Raw genomic sequence first — 13,332 nt, 5'->3', positions numbered from 1 at the left:
TAGCAGTAGAAAATATGTTGTGCATATATTAGTTTTATACTTTTATTCACTGCTTTACTACTCAGCTTTCAAATAACTAGAAAAGGAATATATTTTCGTTAAAATTCTAGAACCAGCACAACGATTGAAGGTAAAAGACGTAATTACTGTCTCAGTTTGATTGATTTGAGCAGAAAAACGATGTACATTCACAGCATATTAAAGAGAAATTCATTACATAAACCATACGAAAAGATAGTATCACTCCAAAGTCCATATGAAGTCTTTTTCCTAAATAAGGATGTCTATGGAAAAAGACTTCATGTGGACTTCTAGGAAAGGCTAGGGAATCAAAGAGTTTATGCAGAAAATACTTATATTAATAATTTTTTATCTTTATTTTTATGTATACAGTACAAAATATTACAAAATTTGAATGTTATTTGAACAAACTCTTTTTGTTACTTCTAGCCCAAATTAACCGTTCCGCATTTTGCTAGGAAAGACTATTGCGTTTACTATCGATCACTCCTCCTCCCACAGAGTTAACTTTTTCAGACGAACAATTTGTAGCTTTACCAGCAAGAAAATCAGCCGCAACTTTGGATAATAAAGGGAAAATGTTACGTTTGTTTTTCCAGTAGAGAATAGAACAATCTGAACGTCCCAACGTTTTCTCTTCGATGTATGCAGTAGTTTCAAAATTTAATTGCTGATCTAAAGTTCTATTCTCAGGTAGAGTACGATTTTTAGTGATATGTTCAAACATTTTATCAAAACTTCCATTTGCTTAAGATGACAAATTTGCTACTTCGAGTTGAATTTCAACGGAAATCATAATATTTAAATCGTGTTTTTTTTTCAGATGTCATTAGATAAGATTTTACGATTTGTAACTCTGTCAAAGTAAACATTTCTGATTTAAATCGAGGGTCTAAGAAAGTAGCGGTAAGAAAAACGTCTTCACTTAAATCAAACCTCATTTCCAACTGCGTAATGAGATCGTCAACAAATTTACCTATCCCTCTTTTATCCATTAAGAGAAGATAATTTTTCAAAGTTGTAATGCACGGATTAACTAAATTAATGCTTACGCTTTTTTCCGCACTTAGTATAGCAGTGGCTTCAGATACTGCATTTAAAATAGGAGTGACTGTTGTTAATAATTGCACTTGTGTTTCAGTTAGACAATTCGGTGGCACTTTCATACAGTTTTTTTACTTGAACACTCAACTAGAGCTATTTCAATAAAACCATGATTTTCTTTAATCCATTCCAATAAGTTAGAAGTGCTGTTAAAGCGCGTTTCCACATCCATTGGAGGCTTTGACTCAGGTTTTCCTTGAGAAATCTGACTTTTTGAGATCTACCTGTCCAACTGATGACGAGTGAAAAAATCCTACTATTATGAGCCTTGCTAATTAATGTAACAAGAATTGGTTGGTTGTGTATAGCTGATTTCACACAAAGTTGGATTTTATGAGCACAACAGCCTAGCCAATCAATCCCAAGAAGTTTAAGCGTGCATGGCATACTAGGAGTAGTATCCGTTGTAGCTCGGAAAATATTATCTGAAGTCAAGTCAAATTTTGACAGCACGTTTCTTAAAATTTTTTCAGTGGAAGTAGCTTTGTGACAAGCATTAATTACTTCCATATTTACAACTGATAAACAGCATGATTCTAAAACCCAAGAGGATGAAATAAAGTAGAAACAAGAAAGTTATCGCCATTGTTGGCTTTAAAGTGATCAAAAGTGATGCTAGGTTTGGAGATTAACTGACTTTTTATAATTTGTTGGAAGTTAACATATAAATCATCGACCATATCACCTAAATTTCGAGATAAAGTGGTCGGGTGTGGTGGATGATATTGCCCTTGAGTAAGCACCGAGCACAGATTAATAAAGCCAGATCCAGAAGTTGTCTCAAATGATCTTCCATCTTCAATTGTAAACATAAGCACCGCACAATTTATGGTTTGTGTCGTAGTTTTTTTTAATAACTGTATCTATTGGAGGTCGAATAAAATACGAATTTAACGAGGAACTTGATGATTGCTCGATTGTGTTATCGGAATTCTTTTTTCTTTTAGTAGCAGATGTGCGCTTTTTTGTTGCTTCTACGTGTAGTTTTTTATGGTCACGTTTTAAATGGTTCCATAAATGAGATAAAGTTCCAGTTTTCTGAACAGAATACTTTTTGTTGCAATTTTCTTGTTTGCATTGCCAGAATACTCCTTTTTTTTCATAGAATTTTTTAACTGCCGATTTTTTAGAAGTCATTTTATAGCTTGATGCGAAAATAGCTTGATGTAGCACTAGCAAAAAGTATCGAATTTAAAATTACTTTAGTGAAAGCGAAGTCAAACTTTAACGACGCAAAAAATAAAACCTAACTTTTGCGATACTAATTTGCTTCCGCTATGTTTAAATCCCTAATCGACAATTAATTTTAATGAAAAGTATGTTTACGTTCCAAAATTACTCTACCGCTGAATTTTCTGATAACATAAATATTGATATTTTGAAAACTTTTTAACGCCGTTTGTATGAAAACAAAGTAATTTAAATAAAAAAATGATTCGAAAAACTCGAATCATTTTTTTCGAATCGAATCTCGAATCGAAGCGCCGTTTGATTCGCGAATCGAATCGATTAGCAGGGCCCTATAAAAAATATTGGTAAATTCCGAAGACTTTTTGAACATGCCAAATATTTATCTAAAAAACTGAAAATTTCTCCTTGTTCCAAGTTTCATGTTTTAGAAAAATATTCATCTAAAAAACTAAAAATTTCTGTTTTTTTCAAGTTTCATGTTTTAGAAAAAAACTTATTGCTTTAATTTCTAAAACAATTATATATTTCATCTATTATTTTCTATATTTCCTATATTTATTTAACATATCGTCACGGTCATATCACAATCGTGTCATTTTTTGGAGGCCTTTTGAGTTAGCAGTTGTAATTTATAGTTTACATTTTTCTATATCATGACACAAACGCCTAAATCATGAACCAATCAGAAATTTTTTAATTTTTTTCATTTCCACGGAGCGCAAGAATTCTTATACAGTTTTTTTCTTGTTTTTCCAAGATATGAAAAAGTGACGACGATTGTGATCACCATGACGACCGCGAGATTGTTAAGGATGTTTGAAACTTCAAAAAAAATTCGAATTCATCACTTCAACTTTTTCAACTCTTCGATATTATTAAAAATTTTTCCGCGGATATTGATCAACAACTTTTCGAACTTAAAACCACAAAGCCATTCACAAATGTCGTCGATGAAGTTTGTGTCGTCTTGAAGGTCAAGAGTTAGTCTTTCAGCGAGTCGAATCCACACGAGGAAGCTTTCGAACTCGTTTTTCGATACGAATGTTCGACTGATGTCTATCCACAAATGTTCAATCCTATGTTTCGGATTCCATCCATCGATCTTCAATGGACGAGTAAACCATACGTAACGAACGTTGGTTGAACATTTGATAAGAAGATTTTTTTCATCTTCAGATAAAATATTTTTATAAACCATTAACCAATTCAATTTAATTCCAGCATCAAAAAATTTCTCCATGAAATATTTCTCATGTAAAAACTCTTGAGCAGTTTTTCTATCGTCCATTACAATCGACCAATCTCGTTTACTAATCGATTTTTTTAAGTCCTCTGTTATCAACGCTTGTGCTTCAAAGAAGCATTCCATGAACATCTTCATGAATATCTTTTGATCCCTATCTGATGAATCTGAAGAATCTGAAAAACAAAAATACATTACAAATATTATAACACAATTTTCGTTGAGTTAGATTTGACACTTGTTTTGGCCTAGGAATACAAGAATGATATCAGTTTTTCTCTACCACATCAAACTTTTTTTATCCAAAAGATACCCCCGTTTTATCTCAAAAACCATTTAAAAAATACCGCATTTAACAAATTTGTGATATTTTTGTTTTTATGTGCATAATTTTTAACTGAAAATAAAAAGAAACATTGCTTTACTGTAATGTTTATAAAAATTTGTTTTGCTCGTCCATAGGGTGACGTATAGACAAAGGATGAAATTTAGACAGGATGTTTTTCATAGAAAGGATATTGTTGATTATACAAAAGTTATTGCTTTTCATACAAAAAAACTTTTGTTCAAACAAAAGATTTTGTTTGAAAAATACATTTTTTACACTGTCAATTATCAGATTAAAAAAAATTTATTAAGATAAAAAAAAAAAAAAAAAAAAAATAATGAAATTAAAAAAATCTTTTTTTTTTTTTGCATCAAAATTTTTTTTTGAACACCGACACATTTTTATATATATATATATATATATATATATATATATATATATATATATATATATATATATATATATATATATATATATATATATATATATATATATATATATACAGTAGAATCCCGTTAACTCGGACCCTGGATAAGTCGGACTTTTACTAAGTCGGACGGAATTTCAATTCCCCTTGAACATTCTCTATCAACTTACTGTAAAATCATCCGCTTAAGTCGTACCCTGGTTAAGTCGGACCATTCGCTAACTCGTACTGTTTTTTGAGGTCCCTACGGCAAAAAACTTCGCTTAACTAGGACTTTTATTTTGAATTTGCATATAAGTGCGTATAATAACAAAACTTCCAATACTCTAAACGCTCGAAAATAAAATACTTTTAAGTCAAATATAGCTAAACATTTTCACAAAGAGCTTTCGATTCAGTTAAGCTCCGATTAAATTCTATTTATTAATAACTATTACATTAAAAATTTAAAAATATCAATTAAAATTCAAAATTTAGAACGTTCGAAAATTAATTACTTTAAATTAATTACTTTTGCGTCAAGCATAATTTAACGAACTAAACATCTTCACTGATATCTTCGATTCGGTTTTACTTCGATCGAGGTTTCTTTACTCTAAATGTCGAAGGTTACTAAGAGAAAGCTATCAAGTAGAACTTTAACAGAAAAATACAAAATACTAAAAGAACTCGATAAAGGAGAACCATCTGTATCTATATCAAAGAAATATAGGATTCCAAAGCAAACATTTTGTCGGGATGGTCAAAAGAAAAAAACAAAATATATTCAGAAGTCGAAAAAAATAAAACTTCTGCGAAAAGAATGCGTATGCGTGTCTCCCTAAATGAAAATTTGGATAAAGCATGTTATATGTGGCTTTTAAACACCCGACACCAAAACATTCCTGTGTCTGGAACCATTTTCAAAGTCAAAGCTTTGCATTTTGCAAAAGAACTTGGTTGTTAAAACTTTCAAGCACCCGATGGATGGTTAGATAGATGGAAAAAAAGAAACAATATATCGTTTAAAACAATTTCAGGTATTTTATCATTTTAATTTTTCATTTTTTTCAGTAGTTTGTCTTAAAAATGATAATAAGCATGGAACTTTCATTTCTATTCCATCCCCAATAAACTAACAAATTATCAAACCAATTCTTTTGTTTTAATTTGTTTAAAGTCATTACCACGTTTTGGCTCATTACCACGCAATAAGCAATAAGTGGATAATGTGCAAAAAAACTGCATAAAGTCCTAAACCATAGCTAATAAAACTTATGCTGACTTTAAAGTTGCTTTTCTTATATTTCATAGGTGAAAGTCAAGATGTTACTAATGAAATGACCGTTCCTTGGAGGGAAACAACTTTGCCGACAATATTGTCTCGTTATAACTCTCGTGACATATTCAATGCAGATGAGTTCGGTTTGTTTTATAAAGCACTTCCCAAAAAAAGTATGCATTTGAAAGGTGAGAAATGTAGTGGAGGTAAGAATTGCAAGATACGGCTAACTGGCTTGCTGCAGCTAACATGTGTGCAGAAAAACTTCCAATATTTGTTATTGGGAAATCAAACAAACCCCGTTGCTTTAAAGGAATTAGAAGCACTCCATGTCGTTACCGTGCGAAAAAAAAGAGCTGGATGACCTCTGAACTGTTTGAGGAGTGGGTTAGGGAAAACGACAGAAAGTTTGCATTAGAAGGCCGTAAGGTAGCATTGATTATTGATAATTGCACTGCCCATCCGAATATTGAGAATCTTAAATCGATCACACTCTACTTTTTCCCCCCAAACACAACTTCATGTTTGCAGCCGATGGATCAAGGAGTCATTCGATCGTTGAAGTGTAAGTACCGAACTAATTTAATTAACAAGGTCATAAATGCAATTGATAACGGAAAACAAATGCCTTCAATCTCCATACTTGAAGCTATGAAAGTTCTTGTTTATTCTTGGAATGAAGTTTCAGAAACCACTATTATTAACTGCTTCAACAAAGCAGGGTTTAAGGAAGTAGTAGGAGTAGGAATATTAGACAAAGATGAAGAATACTTTCCTGCATTAAAAAATTCAATTGATCAGTTACGTCAGCGTGATATGGATCTTGTTCCGGAAGATTTTACTTACGAAGATATGTTAACAATTGATGATGACGTTTCGGTTATGGGAGGAGTGATGACAGATGAAGAAATTGTTCAAGATATCGTTGAGGTAGTTGAAGAAGAAACTCAAGAAGAAGGAAACGAAATGTCGGATGAAACGGTGACAAAGCCAACGACTGAAGAAGTTCGTAAAGCAATTGATACCCTTGTTAATTTTTCGATGTTTACTCAGAGTGGTGAAATTGGAAGAGTAGCTTTGAATGCTTCAGAGCTGTTTGAAAAAGAATTGTGCGAGTCACTGAAACAAACATCGATTGTGGACTTTTTTTGTTTATAGTATATATTATATATACAAAAATATATATTTCACATAGGACTATATTATTCAATATATATGTAGATAATATTTATATATCGAGGAACATTCGATAAGTCTCGAAATCTCAATAAGTCGGACATTTTCAAAAAGTCCGACTTAACGAGAGCTTGGCTTAATTCGGACATTCTCTAAGTCGGACAAAATATATATACCCCTTCAGAGTCCGAGTTAACGGGATTCTACTGTATATATATATATATATATATATATATATATATATATATATATATATATATATATATATATATATATATATATATATATATATATATATATATATATATATATATATATATATATATATATATAAATCATAGTTGAAATTTCTAAATTTAAAATTTTTTATTTGTAAATCTTGAAATTTTTTTGTGAAAAACTTAAAAATGTTTAAACAAAGTTTTCAAGATTTACTTACCACAAATTTCTTTGAGCCAAGATTTCCCTTTGTTGAGAGGTTCTTGTAGTTGGCTAATCAAACTTAGAAAGTTTTTTCCATCACCATAAAGTAATCCACATACAGCAGGTAAACAGCTGCGTAACCTTTCCTGTTTGAACACTTCTTCAGGATTTTTGTAAAAAAACATGTAAACAGAAGCACAGAAATTCATTAAAAAGAGATGAACAAAGTGATATTGATGACTAAGGCTAGACTTTACTATAAAACCAAATGGTTCAAAGCTATTATTATCAAGAACTATAGCTAGTTCAGTTTCAGAAACCGTCACCCTTCCTTCTTGTAACATAATGAAGGCAACATTGCAAACATTAAAAATATGCTGCTTATTCTTCTGCATAAGTTGATATAACGGTTCATCTGTTTCGTTGATTTTTTGCACAAACTGTAAAAAGATCAATGTTAGTAATTCGGTTGTGGTTTTCAAAGAAAAACCGTCAAAGCATAAAGAAAGTGCTGAGCACAAAACTTTTGTATAAAATGGAACAGACATTAAGGCTTCACCAACAGGTGAACTTGTGATGAATTTTTCTATAGTATTTCTTAAAGTTTTGCTCATCAAACTACTTTTAAAATAATTTCTTCTTCCAATATTGCTGAATCCCTTGATCTGTATGTGTAAAATATCTTCACATTTTTTAACTAAACTATGATACTTCATAACAGCTTCAACTCTTCCTCCAAGGACACACCTAATGTTTCTTGTGTTTAGGACATGCCTTAGTGTAGATATTAAGGGAAGATTGCTATAATCTCCAGACATGCAATTATATAATTGTTCAAAATGAATAAATTCATCCAAACCATCTATTAAAAACATTACACTCTTTGTAGAAGACATTATGTCCTGTTTTTTTAGGATATTTTTGTAAAACTTGTTAACAATTTCTTGTGGATTTGAAACACAGCTGAACTTACTCAACTTTTTGAACTCAAAATAAAACACAAAATCTAAATTTTTCCAAATTAAACCCATTGCCCAACAAAAAGCACACTTTTGAAGAAAATATGTTTTCCCAATACCAGCAATCCCAGAAAGCAAAAGCAACTGTGGTTGCGCTAGAGACACTTTCTCAAACGTCATTGTCTTATTACTTTGGTCATGAAGCTTTTTAACAAAATATTCCCATTCATCAAGCTTTTTAGAATCTGCATAAGCTGACACATCATCTGCATTAATACAAATTAAATCAAGATTACTAATATCAAGGTCAACATCAGTGTTCACCTGGTCAACCTTTTGTTTGTCACTGCAACATCTGATCAAGATGTTTGTGTCACCATAAGATCTGGTATAGTAAGATTTGAGAAGGTCACTTGCTTCTAAAAATTAAAACTGTAATTTTACATATAAAAAAAAGAAAAGAAAAAGAAAGATTTATTGAACTAAATGTTTAGAGTGAGATAAAATAAGTGGATTCAAGGTTGTAATTAACAGCGTTTAAAAGAATTTTCATGATGAGCAATCACTTATAAACCATTTTAAAACAGCAAACCAATACAGTTACCATTTTCATTTGACAACAAAAACAAAAACCTTTTTTGATTGCACCAATCAAAATCTTTTTTGAAATAATTTTTGTTAATATCATTTCTCAGATAAGATTTCTTATCAGAATCATATATCACAACAGTTTCTTTAACAAACTTTTTAAACAGTTTCTTTAACAAACTTTACATTTAAGATAATAACTTTTAACATTTAACAACTGATCATTTTAAAAAGAGAAAGATTTTTGAAAAACAATCAGTAGTACTTTTAAAGTAGTTATATGGATATATCAAAAGCTATGTTCTATAGATATATCAAAAGATCTTAGAGTAAAATATGTAAAGAAAAATTATGTAGTAGTTTTTTGTAATACTTTTTGATTGATTTCTTTGTTTTTATTGTGGTATTTCACAGGTTTTAAAAATATTTCATGGAAATTGCACCAATCAAAATGATGCAATACATTACAGCAAAAGAAAAAAAGAATTTTTTTTCCATAATAAATTTTATAACATCAATACATTTAGTTGGATAGCCTTTTGTGTTAAGAACATCCTGACAAATGTCTGTGGTGTGGAGTCAATGACCTTAATGTGGACATGATGCATATCTTTTCTTAATTTGAAGTAAGAAATTTGTTGGATGTTTTTCTTCCTTTATGTTGTCAATCTAAATGGTCTCAAAGATTTTCAGTCCAATTAAGATCTAAATTTTGTAAAGGACAATAATATTTGATTGGAAAACTTTTAAACAATCTTCAAGCATTTTGTTGTTGTGTTGTTGTGTTGTTGTGTCATTGGGTTTTGTGTGATTTTTTTGTTTATGGATTAATTCCACGTTGGATTTTATGCTTGGTATGCAAAATTATTTGTCAATGATTTCCTTGTATATAGCTTGATCAAGAGTACTGTTACTATGGTGATTGGACTAAACATGGTGAACTGAAGTACCTCAATCATTAATCCATGTTGAAACAATTGGAAATTGATACTTGATGTAAAATCTTTAATTAACAAAAAATTGACTGTACTTTATTACCTCAGATCCAAACAGCAGTAAAAACAAAGAAAGCAACCAAAATAGTACAACCAAAGTAGTACAAAAAATTACCTGCCATAAAAATTCCATCAATTTCTAACAGTAAAATAATATATTTGTATTGTGTTCACACTGAAGGAAGTGTAGAAAAAGAAGCTGCAGATAATAATTTTATTTGTAAAAACTGTATTTTCTAGCTTTACCCAGTGCTTCATACTTAACTAGTAACATAAAAGCTTTATGCATCATATTAGACCTGGGAATTCATCAAACCTGGAATGCCAAGGTGTTGTATAACATACTGAATACATCATTTTGGTCAAAGTGATATACATTTTAAACCATACTTTTTAAAAAACTCTAAATGAAGTTCTTTTAGGCTAAGTAAGTTCTGTTATGTTTGCAGCTCCATCTTTTTTATTTGAAATTTTTCTTGAAAGCAGTAAAAATTAACCATATGAAGTTTAAAATTTACATGAACTAAATTTTTTATAAGGGCAAAAAATAAGTTCAAAATCTTTCACTTTACTTTAAATGTTAAGTTCTTTTTTAAATATTTCTTGAAAGCATTTCATATTTCAAAACTAACTAATATGAATAAATAAGTCTAAACCTATTTTCTTCAATACATAATTAATTAATTCATTTTGTTATTATTAACTAACAATTTAAAATGTATTTAAAGGTTTTACATTGTGATCATTTTAGATTGTGATTATTGCAAAAGACTTTTAAAATTTTTTCAGTTCTGGTATGTTCTACAAGAAATATGAATTAGGCAAATATCTTGATGTAAAAAAGTAAATGTTTTTTCCCTTACTATAAATGGAAAACATCATGTAAGCTAACACAAATTTCAAATTTGTGCCCTTAAGAAAATTAGTCATGAATCAGACATATAGTATATATAATGTAGCTAATTCAAAAAAAAGAACTTGTAAAAATTAAAACTTGAAAGTTTTAAACTTAAAAAACTTACGCAGCAACTTTATTTCATTTAAAATTTCCAACTTCCCAATATCTGCCAGAGATTTTTCTATTAAAATCATAAAATTTGATGGATTTCTTTTTATGAGCTCTTCAAGAAATAACTCCAACTTTGATTGATCATTTATATTTTCAAGATCAATATAACCTATAATGTGAACACTTAAACCAGTAGCATGAGCAAACACTTTACACTCAGGTGTTAGTTTTGTTAATATATTTTTCACTAGATTGTTCATCTTATCACAACCAGGATTTACTCCAAATTAATTTAACCAATTATTGCACACCAGATCTTTAGACAAAAATCAATTGAAATCTAAATAAAGATATTTATTTCCAAACATGAAATACTTTGTTGAATAAAATACATATTGTTTGACAAATGTCACTCTGTTTTTGCATACAAAGAAAAAAAATAAAAATTTAGAAAAAATGAAGAAAAAAGTTTTTCTCAATCATTAAGTTAGCCCTTTACTTTAGTTAAACTTTAACCCAGTACTCTTTAAATATATCTTTAAAATTTTTTTACTTCATAAGGTAATATCTCAATATATCACAGATAAGAAATATATGCAAACATAATAAATACAATTTTCTAGAGTTAACTATTTTATTTTAACCAATATTTAATAAAATAAACTTTGCATTTGAATATAACTCATAGCTACTTTCATATTCACAATTCAAGAATTTTGATTTTAAAAAGAATTACTCATAAAAAAAGTAAAATCTTCATACAACTTGTTCACTTTTAAGATTTAAAGTAAACATTCTCATAGATGAAAGGTTTTGAAAAGTGGTTAAGTTTGAAAATATTCAGAAAAGTGATCTTAAAATAAAGATTGAAGGAGCACGGTTTTGAATGGTTTAGACAAATTTTGATGCTAAACATTGTCTCATTTATTGGTTGCTTATTCTGATGAAACATTTTTTATGGCTAAATGAATATGATAAACAATCTGTGACAAATTATATAACAGTAATAGGGCAATACTGATACACATTTCTTCAGAAGCAATTTTAAAACTTGAAGAAGCTTCTTGTTGTAAATCAGGATTGATCTCAAATCAATTATTAAAAAGAAGGGAACATTGATATACCAAATAAGGTAGTTCAAGGGGTACTACAAATTTTCAAGTTAACGAATGAATATGGAATAGCTTATATGAAACATTTGTGGCTAAAAGAAATTTAGAAATATCATAAATTTTAGGATAAATTAAGAGGACTACCTATTAAAAAAAACTCTCCAGAAGTAAGAAATTTGCATAAGATTTTTATGTATCAGCAGACAAAATTCTCTTTTTGTTGTAATTAGCTGGTTATTGTAACCTTTTGGAAAGGTCCCATCTGAGGTTTCCTTTAAAAAAAACTAAGGCAGTGGAGTATTTCCAGTGAAAAACAAATATAGAAAGCTCCAATAATGAGTTCAATTGTTAAAAAGGAAGATAACAAAAGTGAATGTCTATTTGTAATATCGATGACAAATTTTAATGAAGAATGTAAGAACTCATAAGAAATTCAACAAAAAAATTATAAGTAGACTACAGAAATGTTTTTGCTCACCTTTATGTACCACCCTTTGTCAATCATAACACAAGATTTGGTCTGCTTCCCACAGGTCCTTAGTATGTATTTACAAGCTGTAGAGCCACATGAAGTTTTATCAAAGTATAAAAGCACTTTCTAAGGGAGAGGCTGTTATTCAAGAACCAGAAACAAAATTTGGATATTTACCCTTAAAGGAAATAAATGAAATCAAAACATTACAAACACTTTCCCCTGAAAAATATATTCATATTCATTTTGGTGCTTTATTTTTTTCCCAAACAGCATTTCAGAAATTTTGGAAAAATGCTCTTAAACATGATTAACACTTTAAGCCTATTGTAAAAAATAAAAAAGATAAATTATACATAAAAAAATTGAGATACTGGCTGATCGTGAGACCCTAAACGGCATCGGTCTTAAAATATATATTTGACACAATTCTAAAAAGGGTTTTCCGTAATGTAGATCCTTACATTTCATGCCTTATTCGTGTTTTTAAATGTTTTTCGTTATTTTGAAAAAATAACACTTCAATAACATTTTTCTACTATGTATAACACTCGAAAAATTTTTATAAATTTGTCTAGCATTCTTGGATTTGTTTTTTTTTTTTTTTTTCATCCAATTTGTCTTGCATTGTTGGATTCGTTTTTTTTTTTCATCCGTTTCGATTAACAAATAATATATTATTCGATTCATGACCAAAAAACAAGTTCACTTTTAATATTAGATTCATCTCGTGTCATATGAAATTGAAGACCAAGTGCTTTGTAAATACATTTATTTAAAAAGTGTATAGATTCAATTACAGGTAAATATCTTATTTATTATATACAAATTGCTTTGAATTTTAATTTTCATTAAAATTCAAAAAATCAAAATTTTAACTTTGATTTTTTGTTAAGGTCTTCAACTCTCAACTGAAATGGAAATTTTCTTTAATACACCGCCTACAAATAATCACAACTTATACAAAGTTCTAAAAAGTCTGCAATTTTTTAATGTCATTTTAACAAGATTCAAGTTTATAAG

General features: G+C 29.3%; 1 protein-coding gene across 1 annotated transcript; it reads right to left on the bottom strand.

Moving 5' to 3' along the window:
* Window positions 1-3,156: 3,156 nt before the first annotated feature.
* Window positions 3,157-12,492, bottom strand: LOC149877650 (uncharacterized). Its single transcript, XM_090073550.1, has 4 exons — window positions 12,316-12,492; window positions 10,739-11,065; window positions 7,191-8,552; window positions 3,157-3,735 (listed from the first exon to the last, which is right to left on the bottom strand). Exons 2-4 carry the CDS (start codon window positions 10,983-10,985, stop codon window positions 3,161-3,163), a joined length of 2,184 nt encoding a protein of 727 aa, XP_089929676.1. The 5' UTR covers window positions 10,986-11,065; window positions 12,316-12,492; the 3' UTR covers window positions 3,157-3,160.
* Between the last annotated feature and the right edge of the window lie 840 nt (window positions 12,493-13,332).

This window comes from Hydra viridissima, unplaced genomic scaffold (assembly GCF_058129835.1).
Source record: "Hydra viridissima isolate aposymbiotic clone 2 unplaced genomic scaffold, HvirCarnegie_v1 scaffold_16, whole genome shotgun sequence".
Taxonomy (NCBI): Eukaryota; Metazoa; Cnidaria; class Hydrozoa; order Anthoathecata; family Hydridae; genus Hydra; species Hydra viridissima.
The sequence above is the reverse complement of the archived record's forward strand: the minus strand, read 5'-3'. Positions and strand labels throughout refer to the sequence as shown.